Source organism: Ambystoma mexicanum, chromosome 2p (genome assembly GCF_040938575.1).
Source record: "Ambystoma mexicanum isolate Mex_15411 chromosome 2p, UKY_AmexF1_1, whole genome shotgun sequence".
Classification (NCBI taxonomy): Eukaryota; Metazoa; Chordata; class Amphibia; order Caudata; family Ambystomatidae; genus Ambystoma; species Ambystoma mexicanum.
In genome coordinates, this window is record NC_090923.1 from 1,328,913,932 (window position 1) to 1,328,939,835 (window position 25,904).

Sequence of the window (25,904 nt, forward strand, 5' to 3'; positions counted from 1 at the left end):
GAGATTTTAGGGCTGGAGAGATATGGTCCCTGGGCTTGAGACCAATGATAAGTCTCGCAGCCCTGTTCTGGATAAGCTGGAGGGGGTGGAGAACGGAAAAGGGTAGGCCAAGGAAGTGGCTACTACAGTAGTGCAGTAGTGCAACCTGGAGAGTACCAGAGCGCTGGAGACATTGCGCTTCTGGGGAAAAGTGAGGAAAGGGAGGATACCTCTGAGGAGGTGGAGTTGAAAGTGGACCTTCTTGGCAAGCTCCATGGGAGGGAGGAGAGAGAGATGAGTCGAAGATAACTCTGAGGTTTCTAGCTTCAGATGCAGGAGAAGGGAGGGAGCCCACTGAGGCTTGCCAAAGTGAAGGGAGGAAAGAGGGAGCAGGAGTCCCAATAAGAAGGATCTCAGTCTTGCTGACCTTGAGGCAGAGATTATTAGAAGCACACCAGGACTGGATAGCACACAGGCAGTCAGGAATGGTGGAGGAAGTCGAGAGAAGATCAGAGGGAAGTTTGAATAAGAGTCGGGTGTCATCTGCATAACACTGGAAGTGAGGGGAGAAAGAGAAGATGAGGTGAGCAAGCGGACGAGATAGACATTAAAGAGCCAGGGTGAGAGGTTGGAGCCCTGGGGGATGCCACAGGTGGAGATAGCGGTGGGAGAGGAAAAAGAGCCCAGGATAACCTTGTAGGGATGGTCAGTGGGGAAGGAGATTAGATAGTCCAGTGCCCGATCCGAGATACCAAGGGTATCATGGAGCCGCTTTATGAGGATAGACTGGTTGACCATATCAAATGCAGAGGGGAGATCAAGTGGAATGAGAAAAGTGGGTGAGTTAGAGTTGAGATGCAAGCAGTTCTTCGCAGGTGTTCAGGAGAGCAGTTTCCGTGCCTCTGGTTGTTCGGAATCCAGATAGCTGGTTGTGCAGGCAACCAACGTGCTCAGTATGCTGGATCAGTTGATGGAGGACCAGCTTTTCAAGAAGTTTTCCATGGAAGGAAGTGATAGAAATGAGGGGCTAGTTACCCAGACACGAGGGGTCGGCAGAAGGCTTTTTCAGGAGGGGGCACACAAGGGAGTGCTTGAGGGCAGAGGGGAAAGACCAGGTAGCAAGAAAGTGATTGCAGAAATCAGCAAGTGAGAGGGCAAGGAAGCCGATGTTGTCCGTAATAGTTCTAGAAGAACAATGGGCAACCTGTTTGGAGGAGACCTTCATACAGCGGTCAACCCATGTGACCTTGCCCGATGTGCTAGGAGAGAAGGAGAAGAGGATGGCTATGGGAGGATCAGAGGGCAGGAGTGGCACGGGGGAGGGGCAGGGGACTTGGTGGAAGAAAGAGTACTCAGGATGTCCTGAGTATTTGCAGAGAAGTGGATGGCCAGTGCAGTGCAGAGAGCCTGGGAGGGAACAGGTAGGGTGGTGACTGCAACAGGATTGGCTAGTTGCTTTCAGATTTTACAGATTTCAGCCGTGTTGCTGGATGCTTCAGTGACGCAGGCCTAGATGTGGGCACTCTTCTTGGAGTGTATGGAGAGACGATATTGCCTTTGAAGAAGGCGACAGGCCAGTTTGTCAGAAGATGAGCTTGATGTCTGCCATTTCCTTTCTGCAGCTCTGTACTTGAATTTCAGGGCTGCTAGATCCGAATCGTACCAAGTGTTACGTTTGGAGGCATGTTTCAGGCGGATCCGCATGACTGTGGCAAGAATGTTGAGAGTATTAGTGATGATGAGGTGGAGGTTGCTGAGAGCAGAGTCAGAGGTGAAGTCTGAAGTGGGAGGAGAGGGGAGGGATGAAGGTGGATGTGAAGGCAGCAGTTGATACTCGTTTCATTGGGCGGATGTCCATGAATGAGGTTGGCAGAGCTGGGGGAGGTGCGGTCAGAGGGCCGAGAGGGCCCAGGAGAGAGGAGGGAGTGGTCTGACAGGAGAGAGGTGTAGCAAGAGGGGGAGGCGAGCAAAAGATGCAAGTGGACAAAGGCATTGAGAGTGTGTCCAGCCAAGTGGGTAGGTTCTAAGGGGAAAGTTGAGAGGGAGAGTGAGTTCAGAGATCACAGAAAAGAGTGGATGCCATCATAGAGGAGACAAGGTGGATGTTGAAGTCTCCCAGGAGGAGGAGTTTAGGAGTAGATGTCAATAGAGAAGTCAGTCCATTCTCAGAGTAACAGGGAGAGAGAGCCAGGTTGTCTATAGATGGTGGCAATGGTCAGGGAGGAAGTAGGAGAGATGACCAGCTTGCAGACCAGGCTCTCAAAGAAGGAGTAAGGCTGGGTGAGTATGAGAGAAGAGGGGACACACTCAGGGAAGATCAAGGCAACCCCACCACCAGCATGGCTAGAGCAGGGCTTAGAGATGATCTTGTAGCCAGCAGGGAGAAGGGAGTCTAACGCAGTGACTGAGCTGGCATTGAACCACATCTCGGTAGGAGCGAGGATATTGAGGTCAAGGTCTTACAAAAGGAGGCAGATGTCAGAAGAGGGTTTGATAGAAGAGCATGCTTTAAGCGTGGCCAGATGAATCAGGTCTCCACCTTTAAAGGTTTTCGCCAGAGGGGTAGAGGGGTGTGGTACACCTGTCGGGGAGAAGGAGGGACAGAGAGAGAGGAGGAGGGAATAGCAGATGTAGGAAGGAAGTTGAAGAGGGAGGGAAGGTTCTGGTCGAAGAGGACAAGGTTGAAGACCCTGAGCCATGATAGTACCATTGCGATAGACATTAATGATGCACCAGGATGATGAGACCTGCCAACAGTACTTTCCATCTAGTGCCGCTATTAATGGGAGAGGAAGTGAAAGGGGAGAGAGTAGATATCAGATGAGGAGTCCAGATATCTGGAGAAGGGGCAGAAAAGAGGATATCAGTGACAATCTGTCTGGAACTTGCACTGACGTAGGTGTCTGCGATAGGCAAACCGAGGATAGTGGCCAGGAGTTTTTTGTAAAAGCTTTTTCCATCCAGACTTCGTGAGAGAGGGAGGGTAGGTGACAGTATAGAAGTTAGAATAGTTAGGGTAGGTGGCAAGTGCCAAAGGGGTGGAGGGGAGGTCATGGTGGAGGATAGAAGGAGAAACTGTAGGCACAAGCATAAACTCACCAGGCGGCCAAGCAGTCGAAAGATGGTGTAAGGAACACAGATCCAAGGCACAAACAAATTTTGGAATTACCAAAAAGCAGAAAATGCAATGCAAAATGGGGGTATAGAATGGTGACAAATTCAAGTCTCTCTTCCACGCCTCAATCATCGACAACCAACCTTCCATCCCTTCCTGCAAATCTCTCCTTGTTAAACTATCCCTCTCCCCGTCACACTCACACAGCTTCCTAATAATCTATAGTCCCCCTGGCTACGATAGACAATTCGCAAACAACCTCTGTGACTCTATTGCCACCCTTCAACTAAACCCTCCCAACCTCACCCTTCTTGGAGACTTCAACATATGGCTCGACCTCCCCACCGACCCTATGACACACTCTCTGGTTGACGGTTTAGACGAAATTAACCTCCAACCCCACATAAATGGCCCGACTCACTATAAAGGACACACTCTTGATGCCATCTTTAGCTCCAACACCAACACCCTGATTCATTTAAAGCCCCCCACCCCTATCATCTGGTCCGATCACTTCATCCTCTCGTTCGCCATTCGCTCACCTGACCCCCTTCCCGTACTCGAATCTGAACCTCCAAATCCTTGCAAATGCTGGAAAAAAATAATAATCGCCCCGGACCTAGCTGACGCACTCCTCCAGTCTCCACCACCTACCTACCATCTCAACAAACAACTAACCCCCGACGCCTTTGACTCTTGGCTCAACGCATCTCTGATGCGGCTCACACCCCCTTGCAAACCATCAACCCGCCATGGCCTCTTCCCCAGATGGTTCACTCCAGAGTTGAAGATCACTAAACAACTATATAAATACCCAGAACGCAAATGGCAGAAAGACAAAACTCAGGAGAGGAGGGCCACCTTGGCCCGACACCTTTATCAGTGCAAGGCCAAAATCCGGAAAGCAAAAAAAGCCCACTACAACTCCCGAATCCTAAACTGCAAAAACCCAAGCAAAGAACTCCACAAAATCATCTCCGAATTCACCAATCCGTCTTGAACTACGACTGTCCCGACCTCCTCACAATCACGTGCGACTCACTCTCCCTCCACTTTTACACCACGGCTCTCAAAAGAACAAATACCCTAGCCACCAAACTGGCCCTCTTACATCCACCAGGCAATTTTCCGCCCCTACCGGCCAGCCCACCAACTGCGACCACTACGCAACCAACGTTCGAATCCTTTAGTCCAATATCACCAGAGCAATTTCTCAAACTTCTATCTGCCCGCAAACCATCTGGCTCGCCACTGGACCCTTGCCCAGCCACAACCCTCAAAGAAATGTTCGCTTCCACCTGCTCAGGAGAACACGCAAGATCCATCATAAATGCCTCCCTTTCCTCTGGTATCTTTCCCGATGCATTCAAAACGGTGCAAGTCAAACCTCTAATTAAAAAACCTTCACTCGACCCTCTCGAGTCCAAAAATACCGCCCCATCTCAAACACCAGGTTCCTTGCCAAACTTATTGACCTAACCGCCTACTCCCAACTAAATGCTTTTGTCGAAGCCAACAATCTCCTAGACCCCGCCCAATCAGGTTTCAGAGCCCATCACAGAACTGAAACCACACTAACCTCAATCTGGGATGACCTTAAAATGACGGCAGACTCCGCGGGATGCGCCGCACTAATCCTTCTTGACCTATCCGCCGCTTTTGACACGATCAATCACTCAATCCTCCTACACCACCTCCACTCCCTAGGAATTTGTGGAACCGCTCTTAAATGGATAGCTTCATTCCTCTAAGATAGGTACCAAATAACGATACTCTCCACCTATACCTCCCAAGCCCGACCAGTCGACACAGGAGTCCCACAGGAGCATGCCTATCTGGCCTCCTGTTCAATCTCTACTTGATCACCCTCCCACCAATAATTCATTCACACAACATCCTGAGCTACAACTACGGCAACGACACTCAACTAATTCTAAAACTCCTGAACGCAAAACCCAGCCCCCGACCTGACCTGGCTTCCTGCCTCCTTGACATAGAAATCTGGATGACCCAAAGCCACCTCCTGTTAAACCCATCCAAAATGGAAATCATGATATGTGGCAACTCCGAACTTCTTCCGCACACACTACCATGGCCATCCGCCATAGGCAACTCACCGACCCCCTCCAAATCAGTGAAAATTCTTGGATGCACCCTTGACTCTGACCTAACTCTCTCGCGTCAAGTCAACAACGTCTCAAAGTCCTGCCACTACCACCTTAAAACTCTTAGGCGCATCTTTCCATATCTCTCCTTTCCCAACAGACTCTCCGCGGTCCAATCAATCATTATATCAAGATTGGACTATGCAAACCCCCATACCTCGGAGTCCACACGTACCAACTGAATAAACTCCAAAGGGCACAAAATGCGGCAGCCAAACTGCTACTTGCGCTCGGCCCAAGAGACCACATCTCCCCAGCCCTTAAGACGCTGCACTGGCTTCCAGTAGCCCGAAGGGTGACTTTCAAAACCTTATGCATCGCCCATCGAGCACTGCATAAAACCGGACCTCAATATCTTCAAGACAAGCTAAAACCCTGCCACCCCCCACGCACCCTAAGGTCAAGCTCAGCCGGCCTCCTAGTCACACCAGAGACAAACTCAGTCAGGTTAGGTGGATCATCATTCTCAGCCTTGGCCCCCAAGCTATGGAACTCACTCCCACTCCACATCCGCCTAACTGAGGATTTAACGTCTTTCCGCAAACTGCTGAAAACCTGGCTCTTCCCCTAAAACCAACCCGTACTAAACTAACCCAAACAGACTAATGGCATCTCAGTGACACCAATCCAACAAACTACCTGATGCAAGAAATTGACAGCTAATAACCCCTAATATAAACTAGAAGGACAAACAGAATTAAACGAATAAAATACATCAAAGCAGTCAAATGTTAATAAGAGTAAAACATAGGGAAACAGTAAAGAGATTTAAACTCCTGAAATGGAGAGATTGCATGAGGAGTGAACAAAGTGAATGGCGTGGATGAAATAGTTAGAATGGATGAAGTAGGTGGAACAGATGAATGTGCTGAGTGCAAGAATGCATGAGTGGAAGAACAGATAACTATATAGTTCGAATGAGTGTGAAAATCAAATGAATATGTAGATCGGATGAGTGTATAGAATGGATGAACATGTTCAGCGGATGAGTGTGTAGAGCGGCTGGGTGTGTAGAGCAGACCAGCGTGTAGCGCGGTTGAGTGCGTAAATATAGAGAAGTGAGTAGAACGCAGGAGTGCGTAAAACAGATGAATGTGCAGAACGGATGAGCGTAAACCGGGTGAGTGTGTAGAACAGATGAGTATGTGGAGCGGATGATTATGTAGAGCATGTGACGGCTCCAGGTCGTATTTGCATGTATCCGCAGGAGAAGCAAGTAGAGTGCATGAGTGTGGATAGTGGATGAATGCGGAAGTGCGGAGAGTGTGTAGATCTCTGGACCAGAAGAATGTACAGACCTGGCGAATATGCAGAGCGGATGAGTGTATAGAAAGGATGAGTGTATAGAGCGGATGAGTGTATAGAGCGGATGAGTGTATAGAGTGGCTAGAGCGGATGAGTGGATAGAGCGGACGAGTGGATAGAGCGGACGAGTGGATAGAGAGGATGAATGTATAGAGCTGATGAATGGATAGAGTGGATGAATGTATTGAGCCGATGAGTGGATAGAGCGTATGAGCGTATATAGCCGATGAGTGTATACAGCAGATGAGTATATGGAGCAGATGAGTGTACAGAGAGGATGAATGTGCAGAGCAGATGAAGGTATAGAACAGATGAGTGTAGAGATGATTATATAGGACAGGATATTGCTGTTGAAAGTGTGAAAGCACAAGTGCTTAAAGCGGATGAGTGCGGGCAGCGGATGAGTGCGGGGGAGTGTATGAGTGCGGAGAGCAGAAGAGTGCGGAGAGCGGGTAGCGGATGAGTGCGTAGAGGGGATGAGTGCGTAGAGGGCATGAGTGCGTAGAGGGGACGAGTGCGTAGCAGGGACGAGTGCGTAGCGGGGATGAGTGTGTAGAGGGGATAAGTGCGTAGAGGGGACGAGTGTGTAGGGGGGACGAGTGCGTAGGGGGGATGAGTGTGTAGGGGGGACAAGTGTGCAGGGGGACGAGTGCGTAGAGGGGATGAGTACGTAGAGGGGATGAGTGCGTAGAGGGGGTGAGTGCGTAAAACAGGTGAATGCATAGTACGTGCACATGGAATGAACGAGGGCCTGGAGCGAACGAGTGCCCAGAGCCCAGAACAGACGGGTTGCGTAGAGCGGACGAGTACGTGGAACGAACAAGCACAGATTGCATCCAGTACTGATGATTGTGTAGAATGGATGAGTACATAAAACTGCTGAATGCGTAGAGCATGTGGCAGACAGGAGTGCATTCGTGGGGCGGACAGGAGTGCATGCGTGGGGTAGACAGGAGTGCATGCGTGGGGCAGACAAGAGTACATGCGTGGGGCAGACAAGAGTACATGCGTGGGGCAGACAAGAGTACATGCATGGAGCAGAGAAGAGTGCATGCGTGGGGCAGACTGGATTACTCTGGGCTCGTAATCCAGTCTGGGCGGACTCGAGCGCACGGGGCGGACTGGAGCAAGAGGGGCGGGCTGGAATGCATGAGTTGGTGGAGCGGACCGGAGTGTATGGAGCAGACTGGGGTGCATGGAGTGGATAGGAGTGCATGGAACGGTCTGGAGCGCATAGAATTGCGTGACGTGTATAGTATGGTTTGGAATGCAGAGAACGTTTGAAAGAGCATATAACCCATCATATCACACCACCATGCTTACTCTCTCCTTTACATCACCACTCAACTAGAACACAGGGATACTATGACACCATTCGGTATAACTGTTCTCATACCAACATCCGCCGCTCACTCCACATCATTCTAAGTAAACACTGCTGGTTACACACCCCCCAGCCAGGCGTTCTCCTCAGGCCTAACGCAGCCACATCCGGTCTGGATAAATCCTGCCAGAACGAACACATACTCCTGATTTCTCAACCACCACACCTAGCGCTAAGAAGCAGCTACTACACGAATACCGCACGAGCTGCACACATACCCGGTGCTCACATGCACCTTTTGACTCCCTCTACTCTCTCTACTGATCTGAACTTCGGTTCCCAAAGGCGTTCAACCTACCAGCGCCTTGAGACCATACCAATGGTATACAAGGCGCTATATAAATGCAAAATAACATAACATAACATAACAAATACACCTAAATTCAGAAATTAATAAATAACACAATATGCAATGCAAAATGGGGGTGTAGAATGGTCAAAAACATCCCTAAATTCGGAATTACCAAAAAGCACAACATGCAGTGCAAAGTGGGGGTGTGAAATGGTCAAAAACACACCTAAATTCGGAATTACCAAAAAGCACAACATGCAATGCAAAATGGGGGTGTAGAATGGTCAAAAACACACCTAAACTCTGAATTACCAAAAAGCACAACATGCAATGCAAAATGGGGTTATAGTAAGGCAAAGAAAAACAGAAGTTGACTAAAGGGAAAGCTTGGATCAACATTTGGAATTTAGTGGGTAGGTATCAGGTAGTCCACAATATAATGATGAAGAATCACACTTTGTAAAACCTCGACTCAACCTTTGCTTCTCTCTTGTCCTGTTAGAATGCTTTTATAATGTGCCAAGTCACCCCAATAGTGGTCTCAGAGCGCCTGGCTTATCTGGTAATTGGTGCATTGTGCCCCGGCCCAGGGCAGAGCATAGTCTGAGAAAGAAAAGGAGCAGAGAAGATACAACGATGGGAAAGAGGGTGAAGCAATAAGACGTTGATGACACATAGGCCCTCATTACAACCCCAGCGTTAACCAATGGCGCTATTACCATGGTGAAATGGGGAATTACCACCCCATTCCAAGGTTGGCGGGGCGGTAATTCCCCATTTACCATTTTTACCATTTACCATTGGCCCTTCCCCATTCCCATTTTTGCCCCATAGGGCTCAATGGGAAAGGGGAAGGCGGTAATTACGGTCCCACAAATTGCGGTACCATAATTACCTTCAAGGTCCCTTTGCGGTTCCATACCTTAACGGCTGGTCCAGACCAGCCGTTAAGGTCGGGAGCCGCAAAGGGACCTCGTAGTAAGGCGTTAAGGGGTTAACGGCGCCGCAACCTTTTACAGCGTTGTTAACCCCTTAACATGAGGGTTCTAATGAGGGCCATAGTGTTTGGATGCATGCTATGCTTGAGATGTGCTCCAGCAGTTCAAGCATTAATTGATGGCCAATGAAGATCTCCCGAGTTGTCCCTTTTCACCAGTGAGAAGCTTATACACTGCTTCCTATTACTCATCATTTCTAAAGGATTTTGTCCTCCCACAGATTCTTCATCTTAGATATATTCATATTCTGCTTTGTCGTCTCAGAAAGATTTTCTTCAGTAGGGGCCACTGTGTGGCTTCGAGTCGATGTCCCTCGATGGTTGCCATTCCTGCATTCGGACATGACAGCGAGGTTAGTATATATAGCACACACCACGCCCACTGCCTCAGTTCTGTTTTACTGCATGCACAGCATGCTCTCGGAATGGTTCGATTAACGTCCTGATTCTTGTTGTTATTCTTCACGATGTCTACACCGACAACAGGCTTTAAGAAATGTGTGGACTGTGACTTGAAGATGTTGATCACTGATCCGCACAGGATTTGTCTCTGGTGCCTCGGCAAAGAACTTGAAGTCACTGAATGCGGCACCTGCCAATCGATGACCAGTAAGGCCTTGAATGAGAAAAGGTCGAAGCTCACCCTAGATTGGTCCATTTCCAAGGTTCCGTCTTCCACACCTGAGAAAATGGTCCGAAGGTACAAGTTCCACCAGAGACAGTCTCTAGAAAAGCCCAAAAAACCTAGAAATATTCCAAGCGGTCGAGTTCCAGGAGCGGTTCCCGTCACTCTTTTTCGACATAATGGAAGAAGCTGACGAAACAACGTCATTGCTCATCATCTTCAGAATCCTCGGACAGACAAGCAGCAGGTACGTTTTCCTAAAAAGACCATCTCAGCGGGCGAATGTGAAAGGTTCAGCGAAATAATTATTGAAGTATTCTCGATGGAACCTCCTCCTGGTCCCTCGAAAGAGCCGAAAAAGGCTATTGATCTCACCACATGTTCTAAGACCAGCACAGAATCAAGTAAGGCTTCGACCCGTGTCCCTAAAAGCCTGTGTCTAAAGACCCCAGGGATGTCATCTTGAGTAGCGTCAACAGCGTCGACCACTGAGACAAATCAAAGCCAAAAGCTTCTGGGACTTCCTCCTCAAAGTAGTAGAAGTTGAAGGGCCCTTCGATGTCGACATCAACCTTGGAGCCAACTTCGAGCTTCAAACCCCAGTTGAAGACAGATTTCTTCAAATCCTTTGGGTCAATTTTTGAAGAAGAAGAGAAGGACGACAACATCATACACTTCTAGCATGAGTGTTTTGGAACTCCTAATGCTCAAGAAGAATTGATCTCATCTAGAAGACTTAGCTACTTGCCTGAACAAAGCCAGTGGTCTGGATATGTCCCCTGAGGTTGAATTCTACACCCCATATGTCCATTGTCACGCAAATGTAGCCTATAGAACGGTCATGAACAGGGTGATCAAATATTTGAGTTGGGGGAATCCTGCAAAGGACATTACTCAAGATGATCTCACAGACATTTTAGATAGAGATCCTCCTAAGGAGCCTTTGCTGCCCTTTCATACAGCACTAAAACACTTTTTGTAAACATGGCAAAAATTAGGCAACACTCCGGCTGTGAGTTGGTGAAAAAGTACAGTCCTTCTTCTGTGGACTCTGACTTTCTTTTCAGGCACCCAACACAAGAAAGTTTGGTTGTACAGGACGTTATCTCTACTTCAAAGGCTGCTGCTTATCCGACCATGCCCCCGGATAGTGATGATAAAAAGCATGAAGAACTAGCACAAAGGGGATTCTCTAGTAGATGCATGGCATTAAATGCCATTAATGCATCTTGTGTGCTAGTAAAACACTGCTATACATTGGGAAATGTAATTTCACAAGCTGCAGAAAATATTCCTGAAGGTGAGATACAAGATGGGTTCAATAATCTAATTAATGATGCTAAAGAGGCCTATTATCAATCCCTTCAGTTGGGCCTAGATGTGCCAGACAGCATCGGCTGATGTATTGGCTCGAGCGCAATAATCATGATATTTGCTTTGCTGCGTAAATCTGGGTTTAGCACCAACGTCCAGCCAAGGCTCCAGGATATGCCCTTTGATGGGTCCAGTCTATTTGGGCTAAAGGCAGACGGCAGTCTAGAAAAGCTACAAGTTTCGAAAGGCTCCAGCAAAATATCTGGGGGCAGCCATCTATCAGCCGCAACAACACCTGACTTTGCAGGTTTGGAGAGGCTGTTGCTTTTGAAATTACTCCTCTTTTGGCCAAAGTCGAAGACGTCAAGCTGTGCAGAAGCAAGGACAAAGGAGGTTTACACATTCCCTCGAGGCCGTGGACGAAAACCTGCTCAGGCAACAACCTTCTCAATGCCCTCTTCCGCAGCCAGAGCCCCAAAACATCTCTGAGCACTTTGTTCACAGAACCCAGGTGGGAGGCAGACTGACTGAGCATCTTCAACAATGACATTTTATTTCTTTAGATAATGTATTGTTTTATATAGCGTTTTAATACAAAGTGCTTTACATAGGACAAATTTACATACATTATTATATAGATGCATGGGCACTACAGACAGTGACCCCAGCTAGGGTACTGTCTCCCATTTCTGCAAAGACCCCCAGATTGTCTCACAAGCGAGCAATCTCTCTAGGAAGCAGATACGCTCCTTCTGCAAGAGATTATTTCCCTCTTGGTGAAAGGTGCCGTGGTGAAGGTAACTGTAGCGGAGGACTGCGACCCATTCTAGACTTGAGGCGGTTGAACACGTTCCCCAGGAGAAAAAAAATTCAAGATGGTCACTCTTCCACAGAGCCTCCAGGCTCTTTAGCGCCAGGACTGGTTGGTGTCACTCCATCTTCAGGATGCTTACTTTCATGTCCCTATACATCCCAAGCACATAAAGTACCTGAGGTTCGCCATTGCCAGTTCTCTTTATCAATTTCGAGAACTGCCTTCCAGGCTCACTTCCACCCCTAGGGTCTTCATCAAGTTGATGGCGGTGGCAGAAGTGAATCTAAGGACAGAGATTCATATCTTTCCCTGCCTAGATCATTGGTTGATTAGAGATTGTTCTCTGGAACAGGTTCTGGAACATCTCAATAGCACCTGCCACACTCTACACAAACTGGGATTCTCACTCAACTTCAAGAAGTCCCACATGACACCTTCTCAAAAGCTCCAAATCATTAGGTCAGTCCTGGACTCTTCCTCAAGGAAGGCTTTGCCTCCTAAATTGAGGAATCAACATATCTTGCAGAGGGTTACAAGATTTCAGAACACCCAATATTTACCGGCATTCCATTTTCTGAGGTTGCTCTGCTTCAGGGCATCCTGCATTTTCCTGGTGCCAGAGGCTCGATTAAGGATGAGGGCCCTCCAGTGGGCCCACAGATCCCATTTGTCACAGTGCTCAGGCAGGATGATGGACTATCTTAAGGACCTCAGCAGGGTCACGCAGAATCTCCTGTTGTGGGCCAGCAAGGAGAATGTAATGATAGGGGAACGTTTTTGGCAACACTGTCCAGAGAAAACTGTAGTGCCAGATGCTTCCCTCACAGGATGGGGAGCGCACATCAGCGATCTGACGATGAACAGACTTTTTTCCCCATCAGAATTAAGACTACACATAAACCTGTAAGAGATGAGGGTGATCAGACTGGCGTTGATGGCCTTTTTACCACCTATACAGGGGAAGAATGTCCTGATAATGACGGACTATAGAGTGGCCTTGCATTACCTCAACACAAGAGGAAGTGTAGGGTCACTACCACTGTGCAGAGTGGAAATGCAGCTCTGGTTTTGGTCTCTACAAAACAGATCTCTCTATCGGCTGTTCACCTAGCCCCAGGAAAGAGAATGCAATGGCGGATTCTCTGAGCAGACAGAGCATTATCTCCCACGAGTGGGATTTGGCTCAAGAAGTCCTTCTAGAGATCTAGAGGTATTGCCCATTTGTGATGTCATCTTTGATGTCATGGGTGTTAGTCTTAGCAATGCACAGTGGTGGAGTGAGTTATGGTTGCTTAGCTTACCATAATTGGTGAATTTCTGGAGTTTTTCGGTTTTACTTGTAACCATATTATGGATATGTTGTTATTAGTGCAAAGTAACTATAACGTCCCTTTAACAACGTTTTTTCACTGAATTTGATAGGTTTTTATTAGCGCAACTTAATCATAATGTCCCTTTAACAACGTTTTTTCATTGAATTTCATAGGTTTTTATCAGTGCAACTTAACCATAATGTCCCTTTACCAAAGTTTTTTTCACTGAATTCCATGGGTTTTTACCAGTGCATACCATTTTTCTACTACTTACTAATATCATACTTACCCCAATATAGCAACACTTCTGTCCAATTTACAATGTTTCACATAAAAGCTCTTGTAATCAAATAGGTACACAGGATCCTATTTATATGTACCACATCTTACTCCACCAATAGGAACATAGATTATATTATAAAAGAAGGATAAGATGGTAAACTTTCTCTACTTCCACCCCTCCTTCTCCCCCAACGATTAGACACCTCTGACAGATTCTCCGGCACTACAGGTCTTGACAACATAGACTGCGTGCAACATTCCAAATTTCAAAAAACATTTTTGTTTAATACAGAATATTTAAATTAAAACATAAGATACTACCCACACCTAACACAGTGTACAAAACTACCACTAAAACCTACAAAATCTAAAAAGCTAAATTTCAAATAAACCACTTACAAATGGACACAGACGAAATCACATATCACAGTACATAGAAAAAACCTAAATGTGTCACTAAAACAACATATAATCCCAACATGTTTCTGTTCTTTAAAGCCCCTTTCGGGCGAACATTCTTCAGGGGAACCTTTAAAACATCCACTATTCTTCTCAACACCGTGTTGAATGAGTAGTTTCAGGCAACCAGCCTGCAAAGAAGGGAAACAGAGGAAACTAATCAGATCCCCAGGGGAGGGGGTATTACCAAATGTAAAAGTGGAGTTGACTCAGTCAAGAGAACAATTCCACAAAAAGGTTTAGAAATTAAACCAATTAGATTTACCTTAATGTGGTGAATCTTCAACGCACGTCTGTAAATGACAGATCGGCTAATTTTTCTTCATTGAAAAACCAAGATACTTCAAAAGGCGCCTCAATCCGCCGAAAATATCGTCACACCTAGAAAGGACACATCACACTACCAATGAGCCACAGATCACTACAGGACAACAGTCATGAATTGTTCAGGATATATTAAATAAAAATTACCTTCACGCAAGTGAAGCTACCCACAACGTGGGGCAAGGGGAGGAAATCCCTTGTAATGACAACCAGGTCTGCAGATGATTACAAAAGAGGACGCAGAACCAATCTGTAATATAAGAAGGGCGGTCACCAACCATCTCAAAGAGCATTAAAATGCACCGATACACCACGGCTCCCAAATGTGTAAAAAAGGGGGAGAAAAGAAACCATTTCAAGCCCAGCCTAGGTCGTGCATTAGAGCTCATGCTTCCAAACAGTAGTGTCATACACCAGCGGTCTTCACAGCCATTAAATGTGTAAAAACATGCTGAACGTGACCAAGTAGTGAGAGATAGTACACAACACCTCAACGTTCAGTAAGTAAAAAACTGCGGAAAAGGGATAATAGCCACCAACATCACTAAAAGTAATGTAGCTACTAAAGTTCAAGAACAACATGCTCACCTCTAGATTAGGAGAAACAAACTCCTCGCTAATGACTTGCGGGGTTTGAAAGAAGACCGTGCAGCACCAGCATGTGTTTACACCAAGTGCAGCAAAACGCTCACCACTTCCTAGTAAACACTAAGAAAGGACTACTTTTCGATTAAATACTAGCCGGCAAGAAAATACAGCGGCCATCTTTTACATGCAATCTTCCTAGTGAACACTAAGGAAGGACTACACTCTTCAGTTAGGTACTAGCCGGTAAGAAAAAACTAGCAGCCATCTTTGCATCAAACCACCCAACAACCCAACAACAAGGGGAAGCAGTGTTGAGAAGAAAGTGCACTGAGGGGCACAAAACCATTCAAAAGAAATCAAATTACTTTGCAATTTAAAAATAATTTTTTGTTCTGGTCTGTCTCGGCTTTCCTATGGCCCTGCAAGAAAATGTTTCACTAAAGGAGCTGCAATCACTTGATTTCTGATGCAGCTCCGATGTTCCACCATACGGACTTTACATTGTCTGTTAGTCTTGCCTACATAATATAGGCCACAGGGGCATGTGATTAAATACACAACATTGGATGTGTTACAGTTGGTCATTTCATTACACACCCATTTCAGATTAGGTAAAATTTGTATATATCTAATCTCTTTAGTTTGGGCACACATACTACATTTACCGCAGGAATCAAGTGATTGCAGCTCCTTTAGTGAAACATTTTCTTGATATGAAACATGGCTGCAATGATTTTACGCGGTTTATTTTGAAAAAGGTGCAGGGCCATAGGAAAGCCGAGACAGACCAGAAATTATTGAACCTGGAACAAAAAATTATTTTTAAATTGCAAAGTAATGTTCTGGGGCTCAATGAGAGTATTGATTGGCATCTGGTCAGCCAAACATAAATGTTTTCTGCTATCTGACTATTGTTTGCAATTTTGGCTGTGTTTTGAATTTTTTTGAATTTTCCTTATTTTGTGCCATCGATATTTGCAAAAATTTGCATATGTCTGTTGCTTGATTTTTGCAATGCTGTGTCGATTTCTTTTGAATGGTTTTGTGCCCCTCAGTGCACTTTCTTCTCAACACTGCTTCCCCTTGTTGTTGGGTTGTTGGGTGGTTTGATGCAAAGATGGCTGCTAGTTTTTTCTTACCGGCTAGTACCTAACTGAAGAGTGTAGTCCTTCCTTAGTGTTCACTAGGAAGATTGCATGTAAAAGATGGCCGCTGTATTTTCTTGCCGGCTAGTATTTAATCGAAAAGTAGTCCTTTCTTAGTGTTTACTAGGAAGTGGTGAGCGTTTTGCTGCACTTGGTGAAAACACATGCTGGTGCTGCACGGTCTTCTTTCAAACCCCGCGAGTCATTAGCGAGGAGTTTGTTTCTCCTAATCTAGAGGTGAGCATGTTGTTCTTGAACTTTAGTAGCTACATTACTTTTAGTGATGTTGGTGGCTATTATCCCTTTTCCGCAGTTTTTTTACTTACTGAACGTTGAGGTGTTGTGTACTATCTCTCACTACTTGGTCACGTTCAGCATGTTTTTACACATTTAATGGCTGTGAAGACCGCTGGTGTATGACACTACTGTTTGGAAGCATGAGCTCTAATGCACGACCTAGGCTGGGCTTGAAATGGTTTCTTTTCTCCCCTTTTTTTACACATTTGGGAGCCGTGGTGTATCGGTGCATTTTAATGCTCTTTGAGATGGTTGGTGACCGCCCTTCTTATATTACAGATTGGTTCTGCGTCCTCTTTTGTAATCATCTGCAGACTTGGTTGTCATTACAAGGGATTTCCTCCCCTTGCTCCACGTTGTGGGTGGCTTCACTTGCGTGAAGGTAATTTTTATTTAATATATCCTGAACAATTCATGACTGTTGTCCTGTAGTGATCTGTGGCTCATTGGTAGTGTGATGTGTCCTTTCTAGGTGTGACGATATTTTCGGCGGATTGAGACGCCTTTTGAAGTATCTTGGTTTTTCAATGAAGAAAAATTAGCCTATCTGTCATTTACAGACGTGCGTTGAAGATTCACCACATTAAGGTAAATCTAATTGGTTTAATTTCTAAACCTTTTTGTGGAATTGTTCTCTTGACTGAGTCAACTCCACTTTTACATTTGGTAATACCCCCTCCCCTGGGGATCTGATTAGTTTCCTCTGTTTCCCTTCTTTGCAGGCTGGTTGCCTGAAACTACCCATTCAACACGGTGTTGAGAAGAATAGTGGATGTTTTAAAGGTTCCCCTGAAGAATGTTCGCCCGAAAGGGGCTTTAAAGAACAGAAACATGTTGGGATTATATGTTGTTTTAGTGACACATTTAGGTTTTTTCTATGTACTGTGATATGTGATTTCGTCTGTGTCCATTTGTAAGTGGTTTATTTGAAATTTAGCTTTTTAGATTTTGTAGGTTTTAGTGGTAGTTTTGTACACTGTGTTAGGTGTGGGTAGTATCTTATGTTTTAATTTAAATATTCTGTATTAAACAAAAATGTTTTTTGAAATTTGGAATGTTGCACGCAGTCTATGTTGTTAAGACCTGTAGTGCCGGAGAATCTGTCAGAGGTGTCTAATCGTTGGGGGAGAAGGAGGGGTGGAAGTAGAGAAAGTTTACCATCTTATCCTTCTTTTATAATATAATCACATAAAAGCTCTGCCATTTCCCACCTTCTAGCATCAATTGTAGCATTTCTATGCACTTTTTGCAACTTGCTCCACTGTTTTTGCATCTGTCGATGTCCACAAACGTCTGATGTCATCACAGACCTTCCATACAGTACCATGCGCTCGCACGCAGAATGATGACGTGTCTGCGAAGGCGTTTGCACTTCGGGATCAGGTCCATGCTTCGAGGACTGTTTGGAACTGCATTTTACGACTGATCTAGGAACTTTCAAGCTCAAAATGTACCCTTGTACAGCTCCTACACCTATACTTACTCATTATCCATTAACAATTTAGTACAAAGCATATACTTGGAAGAATATTAGCAAAACTTCTATTTCTCTTAAAAATGGCAGCAGCTATTGCCATCCCTCCTCCCTAAGAGCCACCAGCACCAGCTGGAGAACCTGCGCAACAAAAAAAAGTGCAGTACTTCCAAAGACAATGAAGAGGACCAAGAACATGAGGTAGGGGAAGTGCCTACCTCTAGCACCCAGAGAGAATCATGGGTGTGGCAGTTCTTTACCATTGTTGGGAGTGTACCAAAGGCTAAACTACCAAAATGAAATGCAGTGAGTGCAACTTTGTACTCAGTTGCAGACTACCTGGACAGTACTCCTACGGGACCACCTCCATGCGCCGCCAAACCAAATCCAACCACTCCAATGCTCTCAGAAAGGTTGCTCCTTTCTCAGCAAGTAATAGGCTGTCTTCCTCCACCTCATCTTCCTCAACCAATACTATAACCACACAGCCTACTTCTGTGGTTCACATAATCCCACCAGCTAACTTGCAAGCAATAACAGAGGCTGTTGATCCATATATTTGGAAGAAAACAGTCCTTTGTATATATTGCAACACACCACTCTGCAGGAGGAAGCAATTTCGACGTGTGTTTGAAGCTGTAATCAAGGAGCATGAGAAACACTGCCCACTACGTTGGTAGTAACACACGTGCAACATCTTTCCCTGTCCACCTGCCCCTCCATTTAAGTGCTTGGTGCCTCTTCCCTAATTTCCCTCCTCACCTTACGTTCTAACCTCTCCTGCAAACCTTATCATTATTTTTTTTAACAAAAGTAAGGTTCCTTTAGGAACCACCTTTCACATTTAAAAATAGAACAAAACAATTCTTATAGACTTCATCTACTTTACATTTCTCAGTAAAGTACATAGACTCAATACGTTTTTCCAACATTTCAATTAGCATTTTGTGTTATGCTAATGAGAATAACGTGACGTTCCTCCCCCATTCCAGGGACTGTAACAGGGGATAACAGCCTGGCAGCCCAAGTTATCGGCCCAAGCGATGTGTGTCTGTGTGCGCCCTGATGACTGCGGGCTTCAGTGTGTTATAAATAAACAAATAAATAAATAAATAACGAGGGCTCCGGACCATTATCCTCCATTGCAGCCCCTGCAATGGACGATAAAGGCCATTAGCATGCCTGGTTTCCAAAGTGAGAATCCGAGGTGCTAAAAAATAGATCTTTCTTCCTCCAGCGGGACACCGCATTTTTCAAGATGGCCAGCATAGAAAGAGAAGACGGGGCTCCGTACAGAGCCTGTCTTCCCTTTCCATGGCAACCTTCAGAACCCTATGACCATAAGCACATTTTTTTTTCCTTTCAAACTTTTCCTACCTTCGAAAAACATTACCACATAGTCGGTCCCAGGTGGACATGATCACTTTAACACAATTTTCAGTCCCTCACGGTCATGGCCAGTAGCCAGATTGTCTCCATCATGACCTTATACCATGACCCGGACAATCTGGCCACTGCCCATGGCCACAGGCTATACCTCAGTCACCAAAGATATCTCACTATTTTGTCTACCTACTTTATGACACTTGTCAAAAAATAAAACACAGGCACATTTTCAAAACAATGCTTTAATGTGCTTGGCAATGCTCCTTACAGGAGTTTGCTTGAAATCTGCCCATGTTTTATTTTTTCAAAAATGTCAAAATGTATGTAAATACAATAGTCATATAACTTAGCCCCCACTTGACAAAATCCATTCAGTCTTTACACAAACATTGAAGGTTGGGTCTATAATCTTTCTCAAAACTTTTGTCCACATTCGTCAAATGGCAACAAAATTATAAACCATCTAAAAATGTTGAGAACCCCGTCTAATTTTGCCGCCTCTTGAGAAAATCCCACCAAACTTTAGAAAAATATGGATATCTCGATCTAAAATCGTTGTGCAAACCTTTGTGTAGATTTGTCAAATAGCACCACATTTATAAGCCTTTACATTATTTTGGGACCCCCCCCTCTAATTTTGCCCCCTTTTGACAGAATCCCAGCAAACTTTGCAAAACCATGTATATCTAGATCCAGGATCGTTTTGCCAACTGTTGTGCAGATTCGTCAAATGGCACCACATTTATATGCCTTTACAATATTTTTGGACCCTGTTCACAGAATCCCACAAACCTTTGCAAAACCATTCAGAATTAGGTCAAGAATAAAATTCCCAAATAACATGCACTTTAATTAGTGGCGCCAAAGTTATAAGACATTCAAAAACTGCTTTTCACCAACCCTGTAATGCAGAAATGGGCACAGATGTCCTAAAACATCCGACTTGTCTGTGAACACCACAGGACTGTCCAAGGGCATCTGGAGTGTTTGTGGACTTTCAGGGATTAAAACCACCAATTTGTTGGCTTCTTATGGCCATATCCCATCCCATCCTCATTGCCCCACCTCCCCAGAGATTGTTTGTTGAGTTTGACAAGTGCAATGTTGCATTTTTTTTTCTTTTTCCTGCCGCGGTGTCTGCGGACACCGGAAAAAGTCTGTAAATCAAACATGGTTTCAGGAAAACTGACGCATTTCACGTTTTTCTCCATCCAAACAGTGGGCGCGTCCAATGTCCGCGGACTTCACGTCGCCTTATTGGGTAATCAGATTACAGTCTGCGGAACGAACAGGGAAATGGGTCCGCGTAGCAGAGCCAGATATCACTACTTTGTTTTACTTACGTTTAGCCAGTTTAAAAGAAAACTACTGGGCGGATTTACACCACATTTACAATAACATGCTTTTAGGACTAGGCCACTGCTCCTGCCACAAATTTGGTGAAGAACCATCCAACGGTGTAGGCTGTAAGCATGAGCAACGTTTTTTCCCATTATGTCTATGAAAAAAAAGAATTTGGGACCCCACCTATAACTTTGCCCCCCCTTCACGAAACCTGACCAAACTTGCGCATCTCCAGAGTGCAGCCATTTGCATATATGTTCATGTACTACATACACCCATTAAACAGATACAGGGAGATTAAGGAGGGCAGGGAACAGTAAAATGTCCTACCTCATTGTTGGGCTGCATTGAAGTGAGAGAGCAACATCTAAACTGCATGTGGTATGGTACAGATGTCTCCTGACACGAGTGTGGGGGTTGGGGTAGGAGATCTGATCAGAGCATAGGCCCCACTCTCCTGTTGCTGGTCTAAACATGAAAGGTGCTCAGGAATGCAGCTATCATAAAACGCAGTGGGAGAGAAAGAGAAGAAGACGTTTTCTGCCAAAAAAAGGGGTCCAGCTTCCTCAAAATGTGTAATATGGGGCCACCTTGAAAATTATTTCCAGGGCCTCTTTGGGTTCCCAGCCCCCCTCGCCCCATACCCCCACCGTCCCCACCCTCCCTGTGACAGCAGTGTCCTGATGAGTCGCTGCCCCCTGCTGGCATTCATAGTGCTTTTGACAGGTTGACTGATGAGTAGTGCTTTGCATGACAGCAGTGGCAGCCCATCCACAACGAGAAGGCACCGCTATGTCACCCATTAATGGTGGGCCACCACTGAGTGCAGAAGATATGAAGGCAGGAATGGCCTTCTGCTGGTCGCATGTGGCAGAACAAAGCTCTCTGCTGAATTCCACAGCCTGCATTGAGTATGGAGCAAAGGGGACTTCGGACAAGGAGTAACAGTGTCACTACGGTGAGTAACGTTTGCCTAACCGACTACTTCTCTGCCCTCAGCGTGGCATGACGCATTGGTGCACAACAACCGTCACAAATGAAGCTCGTCGATACATGTCTAAATCGCCAACCGCAATTAAAAAGTTGTCAACAATGTCAGCACTGATGTAGCAAGAGAGCCATAGCGGCCACTCAGACAAAGGCCGCTAGATTTCCCAAGTGCCTTTTGCCTAACAGCCGATGATGTATTTCACCACAGATGAAGCAAGCTGTGCACCGCATATTTTGGGCAGCACGCTCAGGTCGTATTAGAGTGATTGCGGGCAACCAGCTAAAATTTGGGCGTGGGCTGCCGTTCAGGTTTTTCACCATAAGTTCTGCAGGCACGGGCATCTTATCACCAGAGAAAGCCTTTATGAATCGAGGCTTCTTTTGGGTTCTGCCAGGCTCCTTGGATAAAGCCGCCATCTTTACATCACTAATAGCTAGAAATAAAATTATATAAATAATTGTGTGGCAGCTAGAAACCTTTTCTTGTTTTTTGTTTTTCTTCATTTGGCATTACAAATATGTCAGAGTTTTTTGTTATTTACTGCTTGAATTTTAAATGCCTGTGCACTTGTGGTTTACAATGGGACTGCTGTATTGGTCATTCTGACCCTTGTATCGGTTCATATATTCTACCGCACCGCTGCTTCCACAGTGTAGCTGGGTCTTGATAGTCCTGCCCTGTGCCACGCCACAGCACTGCTATTAGACCTCATGGTGGCCACTGTCAAAATAATGTCAAATAAGCTGTGGGCAGTGGCCCAGCATTGGCAGTCCAATCGAGGCCACTTAAATCCATTTATAGGAAAACAATGGCACCCCAAAGTGTTGAATTTGCCGGCGCTGTGGGCCCCATTACGGGTCCAGCTGTAATCGTGCTGGTGCTTCCGTGACGGGTCTGCCTACCCTGGCCTCTGTGCCCGGCAGGATCTGACCTGTCCGGCACGGCGGCTCCGGCAGGCAGACCTGTAATATGCAGGTCCGGAAACCACGACGCCGGTAAGCTTATCAGCACCCTTGTCTCTGGACCGGCATGGTCAGAATGAGGCCCAGTGTCTCTGAGGTCTAGGACAGAGCCTCACAGTTTTCCGGATGCCAGGCTTAAGTGTATTTAGTGTAAACAGAGATAAGAATGGCATCTCCATATCTCTCTCTGCCCCTTACATTACTCCACAAGCAACCTTCACACACAGCAGAAAACTTCCTACAAACATGTCGCGTGAACTGAGCAATGCCACTGCTCCCATCTAAATCCCCGTCACACACACAGACCCCCACCCTAGCAGCTAGCAAGATCCTCACAGCGCTAGCACCATCTGATGGCCGGCGAGCTCTCCCCTTGGGATGAAACACACACACACACACACTCACACTGAAGTGTCTCTGCCGCTACCCACTCAGGACCTCCGAGCATTAACACCACAGGATGCACAACTGGCTTCTCCTCTAACCAACTAACAAGCCATCCCTCGTTTCTTGCAAGGCCACACCCAGTGAGGTCAGCAAAATGGCTGAGTTGCAATATATTACATTTTACATTAAATGACTTGACAATACATTCTCTAGAAACTATCAATTTTGTTTATGTATTCTGTGAAAGTAGTGGACCCCTCCCCAGTTTTCAATGCAAAGGTGTCAGTGTCACAAACCGCTATAACAATTAGCTCAAATGCTAACCTCATCTGAGAGCCCACAGAATGAATGAGCAAAGTGCTTGAACTGCACAGTCACTCGACTGAGCAGGATGAACTGACAGTACTTGCAAGGAATGCTGGGAGAGCACACTTCACCGAGATGGGCAGTTACAGAACTTTCTCTGTGAAATGACTATAAACACATTTCATCCTTGTTTGGAGAACGGAAATGCTAGTGTGACAGCCACTGTTTAACCCACGGCTGTCACTCTTCAAAAGAAAATCTTGATAGGGTCAGAAATGACACTGTCATTACATATGACTCCCCTTACTCCTGTTTCAAAAGTCGCAGGGGAATGACCCTCGTTTCTGGGCATTTTGAAGACCTTTCCAATATGTGAATTAGGAATGTGCTTTGAAAAGCCCAGAAACTCCCCATTATTTGTGCAAATATGAAAAGCGGAACAGGGCATCTGAATGAGCGCATCTAAGATGCACTCTTTGTGAATTAGGCTGCTACATTTTGGCGCAACTGAATTGCACTCGAGCATCTTCCCACCTGCTCCGAAAAAACGTTTGAGAATCTGTCCCTTGGTGTTTTTAGTGCTTACAGCACTTACAGTACAGCTCCTTCACAAGAGTCAAATGCACACATTACAGTGCCATCGCTAAGGACATTCTGTGCACTTTAGAAGTCGCTGCCTGATATCATGAATAGTTAAAGGGTTGCGTTAATACGGCTAAGAAAATGTAGCCTCCACGGATAAACAATATGGTTACATATCTTTATATCGATGGAATGTATATCGAATGCTCATATATCAAATCTTTTATCTTGAAAACCTTTATAGTGAATGCATTTTTTTAGGGGGGAGGGTGCCCGAACCCCCGTTTCCCACCCCTAAAAACCCATCCCGACCGTTTCCCAAAAAAATTTAACCCTTTAACCCACCCTAAATACATTCAATATAAAGGTTTTCAAGATTAAAGATTCGATATATGGGGATTCGATATACAGGATTCGATATAAAGGCTGTACACCAACCAGTATAATATAATGCATCCCAACTTAAATTTCATTTCCTCTGTCTCGTCTTTAAATTTCTTCTTGATCTAGCTCCCCTTTATCTCTCCTCTCTCCTTTCTTTCTACACCCCTTCCCGCTCCCTTCGATCTGCTGATCTCTTTCTTCTCACCATCCCCACTTCCACCATGTGCCTCCTCCCGTCCCCGCTCCTTTCAGCTCCTAGGCCCCCTGCACTGGAACTCCTTACCTCTCTCTATCCGCTCCATCCCCAACTTTTCCTCCTTACGTGCCTCCTCGAAATCTCTCCTTCTCCATTCCCCACCCTGATACCCTTTACCCCCCTCTCATTTCTCTCTCTCTTCCCTTACGTCTTCCCCTACTCACCTCTCCCTACCCGCTCCTTTTCCCCTTACCCTTACCTCTCCCTCCTTACATCTTCACCCTAATGCCCTTTCTGTTTCCCTCCTCCTTTGCCTTCCTCACCCCCCTCCTTCCCTTACTAACCCTCACAGGTTAATTGCTCTACTTACTGTTTTATTGATTTGATTCATGTCTTGTAAATTGCTTCTACTCTTATAAATTTCTATGTATCTTCTTGTTATAATGTAAAGTGCTTAGGATTAAAGCGCTATATAAACAAAGTAAATACAAATACAAATACAATATATTTTCTATTGACTGAAAATCTAAAACAGCTGAAAAAACTTTTCGGTCTTTTTAAGAGTGAGCCTTGTCTGAACAATATGTATATAATGGACATCTTTTGGCTTATTTGTTGCAGGGTCATCAGCCGTGCTCCGGGCCTCAAGCTAGTAGTGGAGACCCTGATATCATCTCTGAGACCCATTGGGAATATCGTCCTCATCTGCTGTGCTTTCTTCATCATCTTTGGTATTTTAGGGGTTCAGGTAAGATCTCCCTGCTGCATGTATGACGGAATGCTGATCAGTCTTACGAGCCCGTAATAAAGTGGTAACCAGTAGAAATTTGAGAGGATATCCTTGAGTAACTGAAACATTTTTAAATTGTCTCCAACTCAAAAATGCAAGGGTTCAGCATTTGCCTGAGGTGGGGAAAAAGAAGATACTGCAGGCGCGCGCCAAAAAGTGGCAATACACATTACTGCCAAGTCTGGGAAAGTCACCAAAACTAATTATAGCTTGGCTGAAGTGTTGCAAGATGCAGAGGAAGAGATGGGCACTGATACTGGGGTAGGCCTCCCCATTTCAGAAAAAGCTTGCGGGGATGACAAACATCTAAATCAGTGCAATTGATCTAAAGTCTTTGATGTTTGCGAGAATAAATGTGCTTTTGACCATATTTGAACCCAGTGGCAAACCGTGTCCCAGGTAGGCATTGACCTCTTCAGTGGCTCATCGTCTTATGCAGATAGTTATAACACAATGCAGAATGTTTGCAATTATGGACACCAAGCATATAGTGTGGATACTTACTACCATGGATTGATCTGTAAGGGTTTGAGTTTGTGTAGCCGGGTAGGAAATGATGGATTCTCCTCCACAGATGATTCCATGTGGTTTACCCATGGTTTTCTTCAACCCCAAGATTTGCATGTTTACATCTTTATAATTTTGAAATTCAGAGTAGCAACATAAATGGGGTGGTGGACCCCCAGCCACTCCCATTAACACTC

The 25,904-nt window shown here is 45.5% G+C and overlaps 1 protein-coding gene across 4 annotated transcripts in view; it reads left to right on the top strand.

The window, feature by feature from the left end:
* The window catches only part of LOC138567460 (voltage-dependent T-type calcium channel subunit alpha-1H-like), a 1,148,189-nt gene that overhangs the window by 831,451 nt on the left and 290,834 nt on the right, over positions 1-25,904 (top strand). For all 4 annotated transcript variants that reach the window (XM_069645666.1, XM_069645668.1, XM_069645670.1 and 1 more), the window contains exon 20: positions 25,032-25,158. In XM_069645666.1, coding sequence (XP_069501767.1) covers positions 25,032-25,158 — 127 coding nt within the window. The remainder of the gene's footprint in view (positions 1-25,031; positions 25,159-25,904) is intronic.